Source organism: Pongo pygmaeus, chromosome 15, assembly GCF_028885625.2.
Source record: "Pongo pygmaeus isolate AG05252 chromosome 15, NHGRI_mPonPyg2-v2.0_pri, whole genome shotgun sequence".
In the NCBI taxonomy this organism is placed as follows: Eukaryota; Metazoa; Chordata; class Mammalia; order Primates; family Hominidae; genus Pongo; species Pongo pygmaeus.
Genome location: NC_072388.2, coordinates 20,212,754 through 20,238,213, shown reverse-complemented (window position 1 = coordinate 20,238,213; position 25,460 = coordinate 20,212,754). Strand labels below are relative to the sequence as shown.

Here is a 25,460-nt window from a genome sequence, read left to right as displayed (position 1 = left end):
ACTGTATGTGGTGGCACTTGGAGTCCAGAGAAACACAAACTTAAAGATGCAGTATTAAATCACAGCTGCATAAAATTAACTATAGTACATACTATACTACTGTAATAATTTTATAGCCACCTTCTGTTGCTGTTGCAGTGAGCTCAAGTTTGTGAATACCTACTTAAAATGCAATGCTAATTCTCTCCACATGAGCAGTTCATCTCTCTAGCCATTTGCCCATTGCAGTAAAAAGTCATCTTTCACAGTTCTCACATACTTTTCACTGTGTTTAGTGCAATAGTGTAAACCTTGAATAACACCATGGTATCCATACAAAATTCCACTAGTGATGCTGGAAGTGCTCCCAAGAAGCAGAGAAAAGTCATGACCTTACAAGAAAAAACTTTATTGCTTGATATTAAGCTGCAGCTGCAGTTGTAGTTGCCTGCAATTTCAGACAGATGATTCATCTTGTAAACAGACTACATAAACTTACAGAACTGCTATATACAGTATGGTACTGTAAACATATTTTTTCTTCCTTATGATTCTCTTAATATCATTTATTTTTCTCTAGCTTACTTTATTGTAAGAATATGGTATATAATACGTATAACATATAAAATATGTGTTAATTGACTGTTTGTGTTACAAGTAAGGCTTCTAGTCAACAGTAGGTTATCAGTAGTTAAGTTTTGGGGGAGCCAAAAGTTGTATACAAATTTTTGAATGCGTGGGGGTTGGTGCCCCAAACCCTCATGTTTTTCAAGACTCATCTGTACCTAGGGACCCAGAAGTCCAACCCGTACCTGGCAGTTTGACGATCCTCCCTGCCCTCTGATGTCAATGAGGCTGAATGGGGACCCTGGATTCTATCTCTACCAGGTAGTAAGGTGGTGTTCCCCATCCCCTGCTGGAGTGGCATCAGAGAAAGGGAGATAAAACAAAAATTTTAAATAAGATCCAGAGTTTCAAACACAATATTCAAATGTTCAGATTTCAATAAAAAAAAAATCATTCAATATACTCAGAACCAAGATCTCAAACAGAATTTTAAAGAGACAATCAATAGGTGCCAACCCAGAGATGAAAGCGATGGTAAAATTACCTGATAAAGATATTAAAGCGGCCATGATGAAAATGTTTCAAAGAGCAGCTACAAACTTGCTTGAAACAGATGAAAAAACAGAAAGCTTCAGGAGGAAATAGAAAGTCTCAGCAAAGAAGTAAGATACATAAAAAAGAACCAAGACATAAAATGGAAATTTTAGAACTTAAAAACACAGCTGAAATAAAAAGTCCACCAGATGGGCTCAACAGCAAAATGGAGGGGACAGAGAAAATTATTAGTGAACTGGAAGGCAGAACAAAAGAAATTACTCAATCTGAATAACAAAGGGAAAATAGAATGATTATAAAATTGAACCAAGCCTCAGGGAATTGCAGGACTATAACAAAATATCTAACATTCCTTTCATCAGAGTACTAAAAAAGAAAAGGGGTAGGGCTAAAAAAGTATCAAAGAAGTAAAAGCCAAAAACTTCTCAAATTTGGCAAGACACAAAATATAGCAGTATGCTGAGTTTAAAAAGTCAGTTCCCAAAAGTCATTTATATAACATATATGAAATTACAAAATTATAGAAATGCAGGACAGATTAATAGTTCCCAGGGATGAAGGAGGGGATGGGAGCAGAGAGGAAATGAATATGGCTACAAAAGGACAACAGAAAGCATCCTCGTGGTGATAGAAATGTTCTGTGCCTTGACTGAGTCAGCGTCAATATCCTGGTTGTGATATTGTACTATAGTTTTACAACACTGGAGTAAACTGAGTAAAGGATACGTATGATCTGTCTTAATTTTTTTAAATACGTATTAATTTATAATAATCTCAAAACTAAACAGCTTAAAAATACATGTCAACAATATTAAGTACTAGCAAGGTTATGGAGAATTGAAACTCCTTTCCATAATGATATAATCTCAAAAATGGCTTGGAAGTTTTTAATAAGGTTAAAGATACGCCTGTCCTATGGCCCAGAGATTCTACTACAATAATAAAATTTATATAAGAATGTTCAACAATTTCACATGTCCACAAAAAGACTTACATAAGAACATTTATAGCAGTTGTATTCATCATAGCCCCAAACTGGAAACAACACAAATTTCTATTACCAGAGAAGTAGATAAACAAGATGGCATATTCATACAATGGAACAGTATTCAACATAAGAAACATATAAAATGTAATATATGATTTCATTAATATGAAATTCAAGAGAAAGCAAAACTAATCTAAGGCAATAGAAATAAAAGTAGTGGTTATCTCTAGGGGTGGGTATTGACTGAAAAGAAGAATGAAATAATTTCTGGGTTGGTGGAAATATTCTACATCTTGATTGGTGGAGGATTATTATATAGGTATGTGCATAACTAAACATTCACAAACATTTGATGAATGTTTGTGCACTTTACTATATGTGTATTATGCCTCAATACAAAAACCAAAGAGATACGCTGACAGAACTAAATATGGTGACAACACAAATACTGTATCTTTCCTAATATCAAGACCACCTAAGTTTCCCAGACATTTCTTATCTACTTTGCTGAAGGTCTTTCAGGCTTTTGAATCAATTCAAATAAAGTAACAACAGGCTTGTCCTTTGCTGTTGGGCATCAGAAAGCACTCAAGTCTCCTAATAATTTTATTTATGTATCAACCTATATGTATGAATATTAAAAAAAAACATGAGTTCAACTCCACTGGGTCTGCATAAGTTTCTCCCTTCATTATTTATTACTTTTCCCAACAGTGAGAAATCTGGCTCTCATGATCCATGATCTATTATATATTTTACTTATATACATTTGTTCAATCCAAATGCTCACATAAATTAGTTTAAGAATTGCTAACCTATACCCCTTGAGAAACAAATTTATTAGCTACAGAATGGTATTTGTGTGCCATTCTTTTGCCTTTGGTCTTACAGTATCTACTCAAAATACTGTTTTCAAAAATTATTTAGGTTAGTTATTTTCTTCCACATTAAAGAGAGTGTCACTGTGTTAACATTATTCACTATAATATTGTTGGAAGCATTTGTTACAGTTTCTATTTCTTTTGGGGTTCCACTCACATTCTAGTTATTAAAAAATTTATACACAGTAAGATTTACTTTTTGCAGTATACAGGTCTATGGTACAGTTCTCACCAACCCTTCGATCTGTTTCCTATCTTTATAATTTTGCTTCTACCCATATGTATTAATAATATAAATTAACTCACACAATATGTAGTCCTTTGGACTTAGTTTCTTTTATTTACCAAGACATGTTGAAGATTCATCCATGTTGTTGCATGAGTCAATATTTCATTTCTTTTTGTTGCTGAGTACTCAATCATATGGATGAACCACAATGTGTTTAACCATTCTCCAGCTGAAGGACATCTGATAGTTCCCAGGTTTTAGTAATTATGAATTAAGCTTCTGTAAACATTCACATGGAAATTTTATGTGAACATAACTTTTATTTCTCTTGGCTAAATATGTAGGAGAGGGATTGATGAATTATACTGTAAGTGAAGTTTAACTTTATAAGAACTGCCAACCTGTTTTACAAAGTGCTGATCATTTCTCTTTCCTATCAGCAACGTATGAGAGTTCCAGTTGATGTGTAGCCTAACCAGTACTTGATATTCTCATATATTTGAACTTCATCCATTCTTATAGGTGAGTAGATGTAAGTTACTTAATATCTTGAGGTTTCAATTTCTTTCTTTATAAGTTTGAAATTATAATACCTGCTTCATAAAGCAATATTATCCTTACCTGTTTTTAATCTTATCTCCTGTGAGTGAGCAAGAAAAGCAGAGATGTGGACTAATGGACCCCATTGTTGTAAAGGATAGAGAATCACTCTAATCACTCTAGACAGCATGGAGATACAGATTGGATGTGACAAAAAAAAAAAGAAAGAAAGGAAGGAAGGAAGGAAGGAATGAAAGAGAGAGGGATAGAAAGGAAAAAAGACATGATTAATGCCTTCTGAAGGAGGTCTTTTATTTTATTTTATTTTATTTTATTTTATTTTATTTTTTGAGATGGAGTCTCACTCTGTCACCCAGGCTGGAGTGCAGTGCCGCGATCTATGCTCACTGCAACCTTGAAGGAGGTCTTTTAAGCAGATTCTACTGATGTGTTTTTGTACAGTAGTTAGGTGTAGTCTTTGAGAAAACCTTAAAAAAAATCCTATGAAGAAAGATATTTTGGAGGAAGAAGCCAAACACTTCAATTTGACACTAGAGTCAAATTGAAATTGTCAGTCCACCCCTTGTTTCTGTACATGGGGTCTCCCAGACAGAAAATGTTGGAGAATCAAAGGATGACAGCCCCTCATGTGTGCTTAATAAAAGATACACTGGGAAGAAAAGAGAAACAATCAGTGAGGGAAACCAAGAAATATCAGACCATACTCTCCTTAAATTTGGTAAAGAATCAAAATGAGATCCTAATTATACTAGTAAGGTGGTGTTTGTGGTTTTTGTTTTTTGTTTTTTGCTTTTTGTTTTTTTTCCTTCTGATGTGAATTATCTCTGGCAGCTGTTTTGATGGATGAAATCACTCTCTTACTGGCGGTAAAGGTCACTTTTTGATCTTTCCAGAATTATTTATGAGGCCTTTTATAATTCATGTCTGTTTTCTAGTGCTTGTGATTTTGTTAATTAGTATTATTTTTTACTTTGGCATGATTGTAGCAGAAAAGCACAGAAAACGTATGAAAGAAAAAAAGAGAAAGGAAGGAAAACTTCGTGGGAGAAAGACCCACCTGCCCCTCCCCCCCCCCAGAAAAGTCATAGTTTGAGAGGATCAGTGTGCAAAAGGGCCAAGGCTATGACAGAAGAGGAGAAAATAATTTTTACAATAATTTTAACATAACTGTTTTTGGCACAACTCTGAAATAGCCTTGGAAATGTTATAATGGATGAAAACAACTACTAAATAATTACGGTGCTCTTAGAAATTAACCTAAACATGCATGTGCTCCCATCCATATTTTTCTATATACATATGTTATTTTGTTTTATAAGTGGCATAGTACTATTTTGTATTTGACTTTGTTCATTTGATAAATTAAATTAATTCCTATGTTTCAAAATTTTCATCACAATAATTTTATGGCTACAAAACTTTTTATTAAAAAGGTGCAAAAACTTTATTTGACCATTTAGCTGACCAATCTCAGTTGATTTTAATGTTTAAACTCTCCAATACAGTTGTATTTTTTATCCTCTTTTTCCCAAGATAAAAATCTTTGTAAGTACTGAGAAATAAAGTAATTGGACAAATCAGTGAACACACTTTGAAATCTATGGCTAACTTTTCCCCGTATTTAGACCAATGGACATGGCTACCGGAACCTGAATCATCAGCTTCATCTGGGCTTGGGGAATATAATTGCAGTTGGAAAGTGAAAAAGAGACCATGCCTAAATCTCTTCACGGGTCACCTTCCAGTTTCGTCTAAACTCCTCATTTTAAAAAGAGCTCTCTTCACTCAGTTCTCTGGAAAGTTGGTTACCACATGCATAATCTTTATGCTATGTTGGACTGCATTGCATTGAAAAAGATGAGTTCTACAGAGGTGACTCTGCAGGGAGTTGCTCGTAAACTTCTTTTAAGTTTTGTGTACATAATGAAAAATGTTTAATTTTCAAATCTTCCGCAATACAATTGAGCTAAAACCTTAAAGAAACTGCTTGGAAACCTCTGCTACCACCCAAACAGGGGTCCCAAACCCCTGGCGGCGGGGAATCGGTACCGTTCTGTGGCCTGGTAGGAACCTGGCCGCAGAGCAGGAAGTGAGCGGCAGGTGAGCATTACCACCAGAGCTCCGCCTCCTGTGAGATCAGCAGTGACATTAGATTCTCATAGGAGCCCGAACCTTATTGCGAACTGCGCATGCGAGGGATCCAGGCTGCTCGCTCCTTAAGATAATCTAACTAATGCCTGATGATCTGAGGTAAACAGTTTCATCCCGAAACCCCACCCTGCTCCGTGGAAAAATTGTCTTCAACAAAACCGGTCCCTGGTGCCAAAAAGGTTGGGGACCACTGCACTGAAAGATGAACTCAGACTTTTTATATAAATATCTGTATCACAATTTATTAAAATCCACCGATTCTTCCTAAGACAATTAGAAATCTTTGAGACACCTGTGTAGAAGAAAACCGGTAGTTAAGTTTTAGGAAATAAAACTGCTAAACTCTTCCAGGTCTTAACAGAGTGAATTTCTACATGAATTCCTACTGCCATGGGGAGGAGTTGCTCGAGATCCTCACAGACATTGTGACTTTGGCTTTCTCTGGCTCCTGCTCTTTGGGGAGAGTAGAACGATCTGCTCTTGCGCAGGGCAAGATTTGGAGACAGGCAGCAGGTGCTTGGGGAGCACTGTGCCCTGCGCAGAAGTAGGTTCCTACATCTGTAGTCTGGGTGGCTGTGATGTGCAGGGAGCTGTTCTTTTTTGCTTCTCCAAACTGAAATGTCAGTCTTTTCTGCTTCTTCACTTCTCCACTCTTCACTAACTGTATCAAAAAAACGGGATGTCCCCCAGGCCTTTGCTTATACCACTGTATATTGCTTAAAGCAATTGAGGAATTGCAGTACGTGGTGAAGTCCTCTCCTTCTTGTACATGCTGGCACTGAGGAATTTGCATTACCTGTTGTCCATTCACCTCTGTTTAGAAAGACAATGGGAAGCATCACATGAAATAAGATTAGATATTTAGCCCTTGAGCTACGCGGGTCTCTCTCACTCCTCTTTTCTTTTTTCCCCTTTCTGTCCATGTCTCCCTTCCCATCTCCCTCAACCTTTATTCTTTCTGTCTTTCTCTCTGTTTCTCTCCCTTTCTCTTAATTCTTGTTTCTCAAACAGAAAGTCCATTCCCTGCCTGCAGATACTTCTCTATCCTGTTGGATTTATTCCCCGGAAGCAGTCAGGGACGTCTCAAACTCACGTGACAATTGCATCCATAAGACCAACATTGATGTGATGAGTAGCATCTCCCTCTCCTTCCTCTTCATCCAACTGCTCCTAAATGGGTTGCCTGGTACAAGCTTCTTCCAGATCGATAGAAATAGTTGCGGTCTATTTTGGAAAGTAGATGTGTGCATTTTGGAAAGAAGGGGGAAGAGGTGACTGCAAGTTGAGAAAACCAATCAGACTATTTTGCCCACCCACTTCAGAGGAGAGTCTATGTTTGCCGATGCTGCCCCCCTGTGGCTGGACTCAAACATTGCTGATTTGACAACAGATTTTTTTATTAATAAAGTTGCTTTCTAATTTAGGTGGTATGTATGTGTGTCAAGGATTGGAAGAAAAGAGTTTACTGATAGTGACATTGTTCAAGGAGGAATAATTTGCCTCTTAAAAATGGAGTCTGTGATTTAAAACTAGGGCATCCGAAGAAAAGAGAAAGTTTCATTTTGTCGCTTCCGTCGTAACTAAGAATCGTGTTGTGCCATGTAGCACGTGCTTATAAGTGCGCTAATGGGACATATTAGGTCACAGACATTTTAATAAATGTGGCAAACACTTGTGATTTATTGTTAGACAACACATTACCTCAAAACAGAAGATAAGAAATACAGATTTCTCTTTTGTCACCCGGATTTCCCGGATAAATTATCCAATTTAGAGATCATGTCTGCCATCCCACTATGTTACTTTTACACATGCCAGCGTGACGAGGGAAGACATTAATATAATTAGAAAAAAAGTCTTATCTAACAGATAATCAATTTCTATTGGAAGGCTTCCATAAACAAAACACTTGGATAAAGTAGCTTTCTGTTCTGATCTGGCTGATAAACATCTACAGTATGTAGTGGGAAAGGCTGGAAGATAAAAACAGAAAGTAACTTAAAAAAACTGCGGACTCCCACAGAACTTCAGTCACACTTATCACAGTGTTTATACCTGTATAACTACTGATTATCTGAGTTAACCTTTTTGTACCTTAAAGGTGTGTACTGTATCATCTTCAAGAAATGCACTATATTATGTGGTAGCTACTAGCCACATGAGGATACTTAAATTTAAATTAAATAAAATTTAAAATTTAGTTTCTCATGCACACTAGCCACATTTCAAGTGCTGAGTATCCATATGTGACTAGTGTCTATGCAGATGCAGAACATTTTTACTATCTTTGAAAATTCTATTGGACAGTACTGCTCTAGAATATAGGGTCTATGAAAACAATGAATTTTGTCTCTTTGGTTTGCTGATGGATCACTAGTATAATCCTGATATGTGGTAAGCCCTCAATAACTATTTGTCTATTATTCACCAACATGTCCTACTCTAATAGCTGGTAAATTGTGGATACTCAGGTGTTCATTAAATGATTTTAAAAAGTGTGTGTTTGTATATATACTGTGTCACGATTTAAACTCAAAATATTCCAAAAAATATTAAAATATTAGAATCATATTCAATACCATATTCAATTGGTATTGGTTGACAATGTGCCCTTCTATAAAAACAATCAAGGTTTGGTTGTAGCTAATTACCTTTAGGAGATACCGCTTTCCTAGGGTTGTCATAGCAAACAAACTTGGTGGCTTGACAAAAATTTATTTTCTTTACAGCCCTAGAGGCCAGAAGTCTGAAATTAAGGTGTCAGCAGGGCCGTGCTCCCTCTGAATGCTCTAGGGGAGAATACGTCCTCATCTCTTCCAGCCTCCAGTGGCTCCAGGCATCCCTTGGATGTGGCTGCATAACTGCAACCTCCACCGCTGTCTTTAAATGGCCTTCTCATCTGTGTGTTTCCTTTTTTTTTTTTTTTTTTTCTGAGACAGAGTCTCACTCTGTTACCCAGGCTGGAGTGCAGTGGCTCACAGCAACCTCTGCCTCCCAGGTTCAAGCAATTCTCCTGCCTCAGCCTCCCGAGTAGCTGTGATTACAGGTGTGCACCACTATGCCTGGCTAATTTTTGTATTTTTAGTAAAGACAGGGTTTCACCATGTTGGCCAGGCTAGTCTCGAACTCCTGACCTCAGGTGATTCGCCCACCTAGGCCTCCCAAAGTGCTGAGATTACAGGCATAGAGCCAACGTGCCCGGCCTCATCTATGTGTTTCTTAAAAGAACAGTTGTCATTGGATTTAGGGCCTACCTGATTAATCCAGGGTGATCTTAACTTGATATTCTTAACTCAATTACATTTGCAAAGACCCTTTTTCAAATAACACCACATTCACTATTTCTAGGGATTAGGACATGGACATATCTTCTGCCATCATTCAACCCACTACAAGAAATCTAATGTCTTTAAAGTGTTGCCATGTAAATGTATTAATGGCAGAAATATCAACATTTTGTGTAGGGTAAAAAGTGAATCTAAATCTGAATTACTGCATGAAATGGAAACAGACCAAGAAGCAGTTTTAGGATGTCCCGAAAAATGGCAAATCTCATGAGTTAAGATAAACTTTTGAAATGCATGCCACTGGGATGCTTTTTTTCCTCCTTGGAATACTGGATTTGGATCTCAAAATGAAGACAAAGCTAACAATTTTAAGGCAATAAGGACTCCTTCCCCATTCAAGAAGAGCAAGGAGTGTGGAAGGAGCACCTGTGGGGGCTTTAGAAATCCTCTTCTCTTCATCCGGGGCAGCAGCACTGGTGCAGTTTACGTAGGAGGCATAAACCAAGACAGAGGAATCTCGCCCGGGTCAAGCTTGCCCTTTCCCACCTTGCAGCATGGTCTCTCTTGTAGCCTCTCTCTAGATCTTATGGTTGGAAGTGGAAATTTACTAAAGGAAGAGAAGGGAAGCTGGCCATGCATTGGTTCAAGGAGTAAAAGAAATCTCTGCACTCTTAGACGGAATCTCTGCATTTCCTAGTAGGAAACATTTCCATTGAATATAAACGTACGATAGCTCTCAGTGGCAAATATTTTTGTCAAAACAATTGTAAGAGAGGATCAGATTCAAAAATATTTATAATAAGATGTTACAAGTGTTATTCAATGAAATCTCAGATAAAAAATAAATAATGCTGCCTGAATTGGGCCATAAAGGGTGAGTAGACCTGTGTGCATATTAGAATGGGAAAAAATATATTCTGGGAAAAGAGGACAGATTTAGGAAGGCCCTTAATATTCACAGAAAGGGTTAGAATTTAAATATACATATATAATATATAAATATATATAATATAAAAATATATATATTACATATATGAGAGAAGGATGGAAGATTAAAATAGAAGGTAAACAGGATTCTGTAGATGGCCTTGTATTTTTGTTTGTTTGTTTGTTTGTTTCTTTTTGAGACAGAGTCTTGCTTTGTCACCGAGGCTGAAGTGCAGTGGCAATCTCAGCTCACTGCAATCTCCGCCTCCTGGGTTCAAGCAATTCTCCTGTCTCAGCCTCTTGAGTAGCTGGGATTACAGGGGCATGCCACCACGCCCAGCTAATTTTTGTATTTTTAGTAGAGACGGGGTTTCGCCATGTTGGTCAGGCTGGTCTCGAACTCCTGACCTCAGGTGATCTGCCTGCCTCGGCCTCCCAAAGTGCTGGGATTACGGACATGAGCCACCACACCCAGCCGGCCTTGTAGTTTTAATATAGAGTTTCAACTTTACAACTTCTAGTGGTTCCTCATTACCCAAAGGGAGGCAGAAAGTGATCTTATTAGATACATTTTATAATAACTCTAGTTGCCATGTAGAAGTTAGATTCAAAGAGTTGAGAATAGAGGCAGGAAGACAGTTAGGAAGCCATTGCAATCATCCAAGTGAGAGGTGCTGAATGCCTGAAGCAGTAAGCAATATAGAAACAAAGAAATGGATATGAGCAGTATTTGGAAGTTCAAATTGACATGACCTTGATAATTACTGGATTATCAAGGTCATGTGTTACGCTTCATTAGCACTCTGATATCTATCTGGCATAGGAATATGTTTACTTAGTCAGCTCTTGTGGGAGTTAGTATCCAAAGATGCCCCCAAAATCCTGCTTCTGATATTCATGCCTTGTGTAGTTCCCTTCTATGTTGACTCTGGGTTGGCTCCATGACTCATTTTTAATTATATTTACAGAGGCCCCTTTTCCAAGGGCCCCTTTTCCAGAGGCCCATAAGAACCATTCATGGTTCTTACGTATGCATGAGAATGCAGTAGAAATAATATTGTGGCAGTTCTGGCCTAGACATTTAAAAGGCCTGGCACCTTCCACTTTTGTAATGTTGGAAGCCCTGAGCCACCAGGTAAGTTGCACCCTAGAGAGATCTTGAGGAGAGACCACATGCAGAGGCCATGTGTAATGAAAGCCCTGAGAATAGTTGGGATGAGAGATGAGCCCAGCCTTCCACATCCCCACCAAGGCTCCAGGTATGGAAGTAAGCTCCAGGGGTTCTAGTCAGGCAAGCCCCCAGAGGACCCTAGCTGCAGTCAGCATCACAAGGAGCAGAAGTATCATGAGATAGTAAAATGGCACTTGCTTAAGTGAGCTGTACAACAGTTTGTTATTCAGCAAGCCACAAAAGCTCTGGAGTCCAATGAAAAATAGTCTTTTTGAGAACTTGTGAGAAATCAACAATAAAGATGTATGCTTCCTCTGGCTGATTTCTGCTAGTCTCTAATAGCTTGACCTGAAACATCTGCCTGTTTCACCAAACTTCTTTTCAAAAGCCATCCTTGTGCTTCTGCCCTGGCACAGAAGACCTGGTGGCAATGATCAGAGGTAACAAGAGTTCTGTGCTGCCACAGCACAGGAGCAGGTGGCTGATTGCTCAGGTTGGGGCCCTGCAATCAACAGAGATCTTTGTTTCTTATTTAACATGTTTTTATATTTCACTCACCCTTCTCTTTCCACGTGTCTAAACTAACAAAATTTACAAGAACATGCCTGTCTGTGTCTCTATAAATAATCAGAATTTAACACATTATTTTCAATTTCAGATCAGCTTTAGAATTCAAAGACACTGAAAATTCTGGTCCATATTTACTTGGTTCCGTACAGCTTTCATAAAGATAGGGATATTTTTGTAAGGACCGTGCACTACAGGTTTATATTTTTCTTGATCGTGTGTGTGGGAAGATCTCTATCTCATCGTGGCTTAAGGCAGGCAGAGTTCTCAAGGAAGTTGGAGTCACGGGCTGGTGTCAAGCAGCGTCATTCCACACTGAAGTGTTGTATGAATGTAATTAATTTCTATGTGTGCTTTGACGTGCGGGAGACTGTGAGGCATTGTGTTGCAGCCACACACAAATGAGTCAGATGTTCATCTTTTATTTTACCCATGCCTTTTGATTCTACCAATTCAAAGTTAGTTCAAGCCTCAAGATCATTGCTGGAAATATTAGAAATTCTTCCATTGATCTTTATGCCAATAATGGAGAGCTGGTTTGGGAATTTGACTAGCAGCTGGAAGAGTGATCAGTCTTCTTTTGTGTAGTCCTTCTCCACCAACACTAGTGTACAATGAACCATAACTTCTCTGTACTCAGTCCTGTGCTACACTCTTCCGATTCCATATATGTTCAAATAATATTACAAATTTAGCCACTTCCAACCTGATAGTCAAATAGATTCATTACTACCTTGTAAATAAATTTTGAAAAAAATATTTCTCTCTCTATATAAATATCTCTAAATGGGTCCAGTCAGAGATTTGTATACACTCCATTATTATTTTTAAAATGTACTGGCTTTTTTTCCTAAATATGTGATAATAACAATAATATTTTTAAAAACATAAATCCAAAAAAGAGAAAATGCAATAGCAGCATAATTTAGGAAACTGGACAGGAGCTGGATAAATAATTATTACTGTAGATGTTTAGAGAAAGTTGAAATTCTAGCTTTTAGATGAGGAGGCCCAGAAGCAAGTTACTTCATCTTAACAACCCCCAAGAAAGCTTAGAATTAGATGCCTCTAGAGTACAAGTGGGACCTTAAACTGGTGGGTTGTTTGGAAATCTGCAAAAGGAGGAGAGCACCAAACACTCAGCCTGATTAATATACCCAGAAATTACAAATGAAGAGACTTCTATAATAGTGTTCAGTTAGTCATCCAATATCACAATCACAGTACAAGCTGGGGGATAGACCACATCAAAATAGTGAAGGTCCTTCATCAGTGCTCCTTTATGATATTATGAGTGATATTTAAAAATGAAAATAGCCACATGTGAGAAGAAATAAAAATACAAATGTTCATGCAGGGGAAAAGTTGAACTAAAGCAAAACCAAAATCCCCAATGTATTAAAGGAGGCAGCATCACCTGTTCTGGTATTAAACATGCATATTTCCAGGCCAGGTGTGTGAGGAAGGGGCATGCCAACATGCTCCATTTGTGCTGTGATAAAATATAATAGAAGAATTCATTTTCAGGACATAGCAACAATGAGGGGGTAAATATCGCCTTTATTTACCCAGATTGTTTTAGATAGATTTGAGTAACTATTGGTTTCTTTCAGAATCATGCCAAAAGAGCAGGCAATGGATCTGACTCCATGATGTGGTTAATGTGTTGTTGGGAGCTGGGGTTAGTATTGTTTAGTAACAGCCCAGTTACCAGGTCATGTGTTATGCTTCATTAGCACTCTGACATCTATCTGTCATAAGGAATATGTTTACTTAATTAGCTCTTGTGGTAGTTAGTTATGATCACTAGCATGCTTATTTTTCTATGTTTGCACAATCCTCTTGAAAAAAAAAACTGTAATTCAATGAACTTGTCTTTTCCATTCTACTCATGGTTCTTTGTCAATGCTGGTAACAGTGCAACACCTGACACAGGTTTGCATATGGGCTGCAGGTGCCTGAACAGCACTGTGTAAAGGCACAGAGGTATGTGGCTGAGTCTTTAGGCTGGGATCCTTTGATGTACAAATAGCTGTAACCCTCCTTGGTATTAAGAGTGGCATTTATTCATCCTTTCTTCTTTTCATCCTCATTTAAAGTCATTACAAACAAGGCCTTGGGGCTTTTTGCAGTTTCCCATCTGTACCAGTGTAAGGCATAAAAATTGCTGGAAGGGAAGCTGCAGGTGAAATTGGTGCTGTCTCCCTCCTGAACATGCAGTGACTGAGGACTTTGTTCCACGTTCAGTATGCTGCTCACGCCTGTTTTTTAAAAAAAGAGTCAGACATAGAAGTTGGTCTCTCTACAGAGCTGGCCTTTTCTTCACACATCCCCAAATAAAACCTAGAGTGTCTGACTGCATCCTCCTCTTTCCTCATCATCACCCCAGACTAAGAATGTCTCCTGTAACCCCTGGACTTACAGTCAAGATGAAGCCAGAGGATTAGTAATGAGGCTGCCAAAGGATTCTTCTCCATGTTTCCTGCTCACGTACCCTCAGCAGAAAAACTCTTTGCAGCCAAAATCTGTGGAAATATTGTGCTTCAGAAAACAGGATTCTGCATCTGGTTGCCTAGCCAATCAGAGACCAGCTCCTATAAATGTCCTAGAAACACTCTGCCGTATATTCAGTTTCCTGTGGTTCACAAAGAGCGGTCGAAGTAACTGCTTTCTTCAGGCCAACTTCATAAACTTTGAGGAAATCCCCCGTGAGTGTGGAACACAAAGAGAATTGAAAACATTTCAGAAGTGCGCTGCCTAACTGTGGACTGCTATTATTCAAATTTAGAGGGAGTTACAGGTGGGATGGCAATTTGTGGCAGGAAAAGCACTTTTCTTTGAATCTTCAAACATTAAAAAAAACTTTTGAATCCCCTTCAAATTACAAATGTGCACACATCTAAATTACCTTTTTCTTTATGTACTCTAATAAGAAAGTCATGCAATAGAGACATTACTGTTTCCAATTTACAAACAAAAAATAACCCAAAGCTCAAGGAGATTAAATAATTCACTCAAGGTCAATTACCTAAGTGGCATATTAAGAATTAGAACATATATCTGTCTAGCTCTAGACTTTATCATATTTGGAATCTGATATGCCACCTACATTTGTGATGCACCATGAATGTTTTACATGTTAGATATGTTCTAAAAATAATGGAAGTCTAATTTGTGGACATTCTTTATCATGGCTGAAAAAATGAGAACAACCCAAATGTCCATCAGCTGGTGAATGAATAAACAAAATGCAGTATGTTCATACAAGATATGAATGATATTTGGTAACAAAAATAAATAAGTAATAAATAAAATAAAATAAGCAAAAATGAAATAAATAAAATAAAACATCTAATATATGCTACAGCACAGATGAGCCTTAAAAATACTATTTTAAGAAAAAGAAGCCAGCCACAAAAGATTACATATTGAATGATTCCATTTATATGAAATGTTCAGAAAAGGAAGATCTATAAAGATATAAGCTGGTTGCCTGGGGCCAGGGTTGGGTTAGAGATTAACTATAGTTTGGCATGAAGGATCTTTCTAGAGTGTTGAAAAGTATTTACAAATAGATTATGGTAATAGTTTCATAAATCAGTTATTAATTAAAAATCACTGAACCATACATTCAAAAGGGATGAATTTATGGAACGTAAACATACTCCAATAAAGTTGTTTAAAAGTAAATAAGAATTATGCTGTCTTGCTTCTGTCACAGTCCAGATATAATGTTAGTTTGATTCAATATACATGTATTTTTTGAACAGTAATTTTTGTGCTTTGAATTTCCCTAGGAGCTCTGAGGAATTAAAAATTACAAAGCTATAGCCTCATCTAGGGGAGAGGAAAAGAAAGAAAAAAAAATTACAAAGCAACATTCCCTATTCCCTGCAAGCCCAAAATATAATTGGAGAAATAAGATATATCCAAGGGAAATTTAATAGTATAAGATAGCATTAATTAATTTTTTTCAGAATATAAATTCAACCTCTAGGTATTTAGTGTATGAAGTGCCTTTAAAACCTTTCCAGTGAACAACTGAAATAAGCAAAGGAAACAGCATGGGGTATGTACTAAAATCAGGGGGTAGCACTTTCCACATACATTTAAATCATGTTCTAAAAAATTAGAACAGGATTAGAAAGTATTTCAATGGTTAACTTCTAGCTTTCCTTCCCAGGAAAGGAAATAAAGGTATGGGTAGTAAAGGAAATCCTGGAAGCCTCAATAATGACTCCTAGTTCAGAAGCATGAGGACTAGGGTTAGGGATGGCTGCTAGAAAAATGAGTCATTCTTTTTTTTAAATTATACTTTAAGTCCTGGGGTACATGTGCAGAACATGCAGTTTTGTTACACAGGTATACACATGCCCTAGTGATTTGCTGCACCCATCAACCTGTCACCTACATTAGGTATTTCTCCTAATGTTATCCCTCCCCTAGTCCCCCACTCCCCAACAGACCCTGGTGTGCGATGTTTCCCTCCCTGTGTCCATGTGTTCTCATTGTTCAACTCCCACTTTTGAGTGAGAACATGCAGTGTTTGGTTTTCTGGTCTTGTGATAGCTTGCTGAGAATTATGGTTTCCAGCTTCATTCATGTCCCTGCCAAGGACATAAACTCATCCTTTTTTTGGCTGCATAGTATTCCATGGTGTATATGTGCCACATTTTCTTAATCCAGTCTATCACTGATGGACATTTGGCTTGGTTCCAAGTCTTTGCTGTAGTAGTTTCTTTTCTGTAGTTTCTTCTCCAGATGAATGGAGAAGATCATAGCATTAAGATAACTTAATCATAGAAGAGTGAAGTCATGGCCACAATCACTCAGAAAGCCTACATGCTGTGGAGCTCATTTCTGGTGAGAATACCGATCCACTGATAAATTCACCCACATGTTGGAGGAGCAGTGTCCAGATCAAGACGGATATACCTCTAACAGCAGGGAGAATTCCTCTATCTATAATAGTAGGACAGAATCCTACAAGGTATAGACACACATTTGACCTGAAGTAAAGGCCAAGCCTGTTGACAACTAAATACGGCCTTACAGGGAAAGTAAACAACGAGATTCTCTTTCTGGAAGAGTGCATGATCCTAGTTTCCTTCCTCCCCACTTTGGCCACAGGACAACTCAACTAGTAATATCAATCTTTATCGTTCTTAACAGCCTAATATATCAAGGGAGGATTCTAAATGTACCCACCCTGATACTGAAGGGAAACAAGGTCAATTTGCTTTCTCTGTTTTGAGCAAACAGTAGGCCTGTATATCTACTCTTATGCAAGGAGTGTGTGTGTCTGTGTGTGTGTGTGTGTGTATGTGTGCACACAGAATTTTTTAAAACATAAAAATATATACATATACATGAGTCCTCTGAAAAACTTTTGCAACATAAAAGATAAGATGCATGCACTACAGAGAAAAATGCCTCAGAATTTTTTCCACCTCATCTCCCCAGTGAGTCAAGTGAGGGATTTATAGATAAAATTTTTAGTAAGATTATTTATTAATTCCCCAAAGTGTAAAAATAAACCAACATAGATAAACCAAAGCTAGTATTCAACTATTTAGCATTTACATATTTAAATATTACATTAAGAAACTTACAGGATAGAAATCTTGACAATTCTGCATAAATAACACAAAGATTAATCCAGCGTAAACTTTTATATTAATATTTGAATTGCAAGGACTCTGGACATAATTTTACCTTTTGTACATTCATTCAACAAACATATATTGATTGTGTCTCCTGTGTGCTAGGCATTGTTCCAGGCATGGAGAACACGGTAGTGAAGAGATCGAAAAGGGACTAGAGTGCAGTGAGAAGAAATTAAATAAATGAGTTTTTACAAAATAAGATAATTCTATACAGTGATAAGCTCTATAAAGACAATATAACACTGTAATGAGATAGAGAGTTATTCTTGGGGTGAGAAAATGTATCTGCTCTATATAAGGCATGGAGGGAAGGCTCAACTCTGACTCTTTGTGATTCTAGGCAAGACATTTAATCTCTCTCATATTCAATTTCCTTTTCTGTAAGTAACCAGTAGCTTTTTGTGGGTACTGGGGTAAGCATTGGCATTTGTCATTTTGCTTATTTCTCAAAATAATCCTTTGTAGTAAGTACTATCAATATCCACATTGTAGGTATAAGGAAACTGAAGCATAAAAGTTATTAAGTAACCAATGAGTGGTAGGTCCAGAAATACAATCCGAGTCTACATGATGGTTATGCCATTACATTATAAGTAATGGAAGAAACAGAAATTACTTTTACACCAACCAAATAAATCATCTAGTACAATAACTTCTGTATCTTAGGCACTCAACCAGATGCATTCAATATAGAAAATATTGGGGGGTTGGGAGACTGTATCTGAAATTGCAGTGCAGTCTATCTACAAGATAAAATTCAGTATTTTCCTGAGGGGCATTTTGCAATTTGCATGACATATTTTATGTACTATAATACACATCCATGTTCTATCATGTTTCTTACTGTTAGTGGGAAATCAGTGGCTTTATGATGCTATATTGGGAGGTTGGGAGGCATATGATAACATGGAGAGAGTACACTGCACTGTGTTCCCTCCAATGGCATATTTTTCTCCATCATTGACTCTTGTTCTCACTTCTTAGGATATTTCTATACTACAGTAAGGGACAGAGCAGTAGACGAACTCTCACTTAATGGAGAAAAACTTCCCATCTTGTGCAATAATGCCAACCTTTGTTTCCAAGGTATTCTATTAGCCTAAACCATCCCATATATTATATTTGCCATTTTGAAATCAATCACCCTCACATATTCAGGGAAAAATATTTTTAAAATGAAATTTTAAAAAGCCCCAGCCAGTCCTGCTGAATCCTGTCTCACACGATTACTACAATGGGAAGGTTACTGACATTGGTTCAGAAATGTTAGCTCCTGTTGCAACCAGGCTTCACCACAGCTTAGCCCATGAGCACTGGAGGGCAGCAGGGAGGCCAGCGCAAACCTCACCAAATAGTTTAGCGGGACACCAGGTGGCAGTGCTTCAGAACTTGGTGCTTTAGTTCTCAACACGTGGAATATGCTACAGCCTGATTCTCAAAGAGGGAAAATACAATAGAAAGATTTCGTTAAAGCTTCACAAGGTGGTGACTTTTGCGCAAAGACGTAGAGGAGTTCAGTGGTACACCATGAAGTTTTGTGGGGGTATAACATTGCAGGCAGAGTGGGCAAAGGCCTTGATATGGAAGCCTGCTTGGAGTGTTTAAGGAATTGTATTTCATCTTTCCCTCTACCCTTTTGTGCTTCATAGCACACTACTGTAGAAGAGACTCACTGATACATTCAGCACTCTTTAATAGTTAGTCGGTGATTTCCTCCATCTGTTGATGCTGAGGCAATTTGTGCCTAGGTTTGGCATCTTGTCATCCTCACTGAGAAAGCCAATGCTGCTGCTTTGGGGCTATTTGCTTCTCCATAGTCCAGACTTTGATTTTTTAGGAGCCCTCTAAGATGTTACACCCTGGCTGACTTTAGTTAGAGATGCTTTTCAAAGTTAGGGAAAGTTGTGTCTCATTTCCCAAATAAAAAAAATTGGAAGACTAAAACCTATCTCATAGGGTGTATGATGCTTAAATTAGGTAATGAATTTGTAATGTATAAATAGTGCCTGACATATAGTATGGCCAATGAATATCAACTTCGTTTTTTCCTAGTAAAACCTGCTTTTCCTGTTACTGCTTTTTCTTCTTCCACTGAACATGGTTCAGTGATGGACGTGTTAAAAGAAAAACTTTAGATGAATTAAATTTGACAGAATTTAATTGAGCAAAGAACGATTAGAGATTCAGGCAGCCCCCCACCAGACCAGAACAGGTTCAGAGAGACTCTGGCACTGCCACACGGTCAAAGAATATTTACGGACGGAGAAAGTAAAGTGACTTATAGAAAAAGGAAGTAAGGTACAGAAACAGATGGATTGGTTAAAGCTTGGCATTTGCCTTATTTGAACATGATTTGAACAGTTGGCCACCTATGGCCAAAACTTAGGGATTGGTAGAGAGCAGACTGTAGCCTGTTTATGCATCCTGTTAGGTTACAGGGCACTATGTATGGAGAAACCTTTCCTCTGACTTTAAAATAAGTAAGGAGGTCGCTTTAGGCTAAACTTAACAGAAGTTTCTAGAAAACCTACTTGGCCATCCCTTCCCCTGGAAGTAGTCACTATTTTTCATTATCCTCTTGTGGTCATTTCCTCCTGGCTACATTAATACAACTGGGGTGCTGAAAGGGCACAGGGGGATCACTCAATGGTGTTTCATTTTCATTTTCCTAATGAGTAATTATATTAAGTGCTTTTTGTGTATGCTTATTACTATCAGATACCATATTTCTGAAGTGTCTCTTCAAGTTTTGGCCATTTGTATTGTTTTTTCATTGCTTATTGACTTGTACAAGTTTTTTATATATTCTACATTGGAATCTTTTTCAGAAATATGCCAATGCAAATATAATTTTCCAATCTGTGCACTGACTTTCCACCTTTTTAATGATGATTTTTGACAAAGCGTTTAAAATTAGACTTTCATGTTCATAGGAAGCTAGCTAGAGAGTTTTTTGTTTGCTTGTTTTATAAGTACTTTAAAAATACTTTTTCCTCTTTGGCTTCTGTTGATTTTGATGAGAATTCAGCATTCATTCTTAAAGACATTTCCCAGAACATAGTATATCAACTTTCTCTGGCTGCTGGCAAGTTTTGCTTTGTTTTAGTCCAGTTAGACATTCTGAATATGGGCTTTCCTTCCACATCTGCAGTGCTTCTGGCAAAACCACAGTGGCGGACTTAGAGAATTCCTTGCTCAACTTTATAGCATTCTGTGTAACATTGCTCCTGACCAAGCAGCTTGTTTTATAGAAAGTCAAGTGTACCAGTGGGTTGAGGTGCTTGCTGAAAACAAACAGATCATGAAATGGGTAATGGAAGAGGTAGTTATAGAAACCAGCTACAATCATGGGACCATTTGTGGAAAAAAAGACTATACTGTTATAAACATTTCTTTTTCATTGTGATATGAAAATATTAAAATACATATTAACCGTTTTTTACTCTCCTCCCATTTGCCTATACATAATAGTGAAAGATATGTTAATAAGTTAATCTTATAGCTTGTTATATCTCAGAAGCTAAACTACAGGATATCAATGGGAGAGTGTGACTCAGCTAGAAGAGGAAAGAACATCACCCAAAGATGAATAAATACTTTGTATTCTCTTTGGGGGAGAGAGTTAGGGTATTTGTGGTTGAATGAAGAATGGTGGCATCATATTGGCAGGAAGTATGCTTTTTAAAATTGCCTTTATTTGAAAGCTAAGTGTTATTAAAAGAGGTGCATAGGGATGTCAAGTTTACAAGGTGGGGGTATTGTGGTAACTTCATACTGTCTCATCGTAACTACCTGGAAATATACTTCTAAGAAAATCCTTCCCTATGTTGTTCTTGATTAAGTTGAAAAAAATTGTGCAAGGCAGGTGCCAGGCTCCAGGCACTGTGGCAACTCACACATGTTGCTACTGATCTGCTAACCCATCTTGTTGTTGATTCACAATTCCTCCACTCCCCCTAGATCTCCTCTTTCAGCTTCTCTTTTTCTTGGGCCAAGTACCCAGGGAGCATGATAGCAAATAACGCCATTTCTTCTGAAGGTCACCAACACTGTGAGATTGAAGGAGGTAAGAAACAGACAAGTTTTAGTTTGTCCTCGTGGGTTCCACCTGTCACCATGGGTTCCAAAATGTCTTTACAAATCACAGCTTTTGCATGCTCTTGTCCACGTTCAACTCTGCTTCCCAAATGTGAGTCTAGCTGACCTAGAGTAAATTCAGGCTGAATACTAGATGCAAAGACAACAGCTTTGCGTAGGAGTAAGAGCAGATTATGGCATTGTATCACATAGAAATCTGGCATGCTTATCATGACTTTGTTTTACACATGAAAAACATGACCAGCCACAGAATTTAACAAGTGAGACTGAATACTTTGGATTAATGGGATAGAAATGTGATATCAGAACAATTCTAGGACACATGATCTAAGAAGTACTATTCTACTTGTGAAGGCAATAGGACTGAATGTCCTGATCCTCTTCAGCCTAGTAAATAAAACTCAATGTCAGATTTTGACAAGATTACATTTTATTCCTGTTACCATTTCATAAAAACATAAACAACTAAGTAACTTCTGAGAGCCACCAGTTCCAGCAATTGAATGAGGTCTAATCCTTATAATTAATCTTATTCTACATCTTTCATGATCGTTCTGCTTCCCTGATTGTACCCTAACTGACATAAAGCCTAAGAGGAAAGGGCTAAGGAAATGATTTTTATGGTGATTCAAGAGAACCAGACCCAGATTTCTGCTGTGAGCATCGTTAAGTGAAACTGCCACTTTAAGTTATTATGTGGAAGTCTTTCCAACTTTAGACAACTTTACACATTTTCTGTATGATCTATTTTAAGTAAAAATTGAAGTATTAGAAGAAAGTTGCTCTGAACACCTGTTTCCAAATGAGATAGAAGGAGGTTTTACTTAGAATTAAATCATCTGATCCAGACCACAGATTAAATCCACAGACCACAGTCACTGCCCTCTCTTGCCTGAGATCTGCAGGTGTGCATTTCAGATTGGCTCCTGTGGCAAAGGATGGGGAGTAGAGGGGTTCTGTTATTGAGCCCTAGGGTTTTTGTTTTGCTTTTACTATCACTTCAAACACTGTGAGTTCCCAAAGAGCACAGAAGTACTTTGCTGAATGTTCTAGCTGTAAGGCTGAAATGGTTAAGGAGATGGATTTCGCTGCTTCCTTGAATGTGACAGAATAGCGACCATTTTTTGCATTCTGTTCTCCAGAACCCTGGCGAATAAGGAAAATCATCTCTTTGCTGGGAGGTTGCTTGTACCAAAAAATATAATATGACCACCGACTTGTTTCATACCGGCAGTTCAGGGTGACTGCTTTCCCCACTGGCATGGATACTGATGACTGGGCTTGAGTAACCTGCTGGGCCACACTGGATCCTGTGGGAAAAATCAGAAAACAGAGCTGATCCTTTGATATAGTGAAGAAAATATTGTAAGAGCTAGACTAATTTAGGACCCAGAGACAAACCAAACTAAAATCATAGTATGCTCGCTTTTTTCCAATTTCTCCTTTCCTCCTCAAATCCATGAGAAATACCACATGCCTGTTTGGAATCCTTCCATCCTTAACATTTTTACTCACACTTGGAACCATCCATACCAGAGTAGCTGAAGGCCACAAATACGCACAGCAGGCTGGAGAACAGCATGTGGCATGTAGCTCTTTGCACAAATGTGAGTTGTGCTGCCTGAAGCTCAAAGTTCAGTGCCTACGAGGGCCCTGCGGTGTGTATACGTAGTTCCTGGGTTCTGATGCTATCTCCCCAAACAGGAAATTTAGTCTTATGTTCATAGACTACATGGCTATGCGCAGATGAGGAAAAATGTCTGGCTCACCCCTGAATCTTTCCCTAGTCATTAGGATAGACAGAACCTAGAAAAGGGATATAAGAAAAGCAATTTGTATTGAGGGGAATTGCAGTTGAACCAGTTGACATACATTGATATTATTCATTTAGCATATATTTACTTTTTGCCATCAGAAACTAATTAAATTTAAAAGAAAAATACTCAGATATTTGACTTTCTCTGTGAAAGGCAGTCCTATTCTAAACAATTACTGCATTTCTTTCTTCCTCCTTACTGAGTTCTAGGGCCCTAGTTAAGTTCTATAGTAAGTAAAGCTACTTCAAAATCAAATGATAAAAATCAGTCCTTTTCGACTTTCAGAAGCTGTTCAGTTTTTAATCTTTTTATGAAATTATAACAGGAATAAAACGTAATCATTTCAAAATCTGACACTAAGTTTTATTTACTAGACTGAGGAGGATCAGGATGTTCAGTCCTGTTGCCTTCACAAGTAGGATTATACTTCTTAGATCATGTGTCCTAGAATTGTCCTGATATCACATTTTCTATCCCATTGATCCAAAGTATTCAGTCTCACTTGTTACACTCTATGGCTGGGCATTTTTTTAATTTTTAATGATAAGCATAAGACATTGTCATGATAAGAATACAAGATCTCTCTGTGATGCAAGTGATACAATACTATAATATACTCCCACAGAACGTGTTATCTGAAGGTTGCAAGAACTTTGTGCGTGTCAATATCACAGAAGTTGGTGGCTGAATTTTTTGTATGCTGTTATGTGATTGTATGGAATTTAGATGTTCATATTCCATGTGATTTCATTGTCTTTTTTAAAATTTTAAATAGAAAAATTTTTATTTTAGAGTTGGGGGTCTCTCTTTGTCACCCAGACTGAAGTGCAGTGGCACAATCAGAACTCATTGCAGCCTGGAACTCCTAGGCTCAAGTAATCGTGTCACCGCAGCCTCCCAAATGGCTAGGACTCCAGTTGCGAGCTACCAGGCCTGGCTAATTTTTCATTTTATTTTGTAGAGATGGAGTCTCTCTACGTTGCCCAGACTGATCTCAAACTCCTGGCCTCAAGTGACCTTATCCTGGCTTCCCAAAGTGCAGGGATTATATGTGTGAACCCAGCCCCTAGTTTCACTATCTTAATGGATGAATTAATATAAAGGGACCAAGAGATAGCTAAGAAAGAAAGTGCAGACAAGGTCTCTAAAACATTTCCAGTTCTTTTATAAAGGTCAAAATAGTATATCACTGAGAGGTGCAGGGAACAGTTTCTCATTGTTTGAGACATCTAATCCTTAGTCCCATTTCACCTCTGAGTGCTGATGGGTACCCATGCTCTGGTTTGCAATTATTTGTACCTAAGTAGACGGAGACCATGAATACCCACAGTAGACTGGGAAGCAGTGTGATGGCAGGATTTCCTTACTGTTGAAATAGCCCTGCTCTGTACCCTGACGGTACAGGTGCATGGTCCCTCAGTTCTGTATAGAAGCTGCCTCTGAAATATGGTTTCTGGGTGGGTCAAGTGTGAATGTGCTATGATAATCCCTAGGCTGGGAAATTGGTTCTATCCTAAACATCGTTTTGCCCTTTCTTATAATTTAATTAACAAATGACAAAGGATTATATCTGGTAAAGGACATGCATGAAACAATATTGAAGGAATTCTTAAAAGGAGATTAGTCATTTAAAATTTCCAAGTTTAGGAAATTGATCTGTGATAAATCTGAGGGGCTTATCTGAAACCAATTTATTATGAATCATGGCTTTGATTGCAAATATTCATTCATGTTTTGATTGTTCGCTTGCTACCAACCTGAGTCTGAGGTGAAGCTGCTCACCAATCCTTGGCTTCCACACAGGAGACAAACCAGAAGTCATCACCTCCCGTCCTTCCTGCTTACCCATCAAACCAAGGGAACTGGTAACTCTACAATGGCAAAGCATCAGCTCAGACAAATGAGATTAAAAAAAAAGACTCCCAAGTTCTGTATTTTCTCCAGTTGTATGTTCTAGTGTCAATAGTAACGGCAAAGGCCTATTATTTCTACTGTAACACTATGCTTAATTTTATT

General features: G+C 37.8%; 1 protein-coding gene and 1 gene segment (V, D, J or C); both read right to left on the bottom strand.

The window, feature by feature from the left end:
• The window catches only part of LOC129012897 (T cell receptor alpha chain MC.7.G5-like), a 595,859-nt gene that overhangs the window by 466,250 nt on the left and 104,149 nt on the right, over positions 1-25,460 (bottom strand). The window lies entirely within an intron of this gene.
• Positions 6,215-14,352, bottom strand: LOC129012898 (T cell receptor alpha variable 25-like). The segment is given in 3 exon segments: positions 6,215-6,724; positions 7,005-7,135; positions 14,286-14,352. Coding segments are annotated over 2 exon segments (498 nt in total).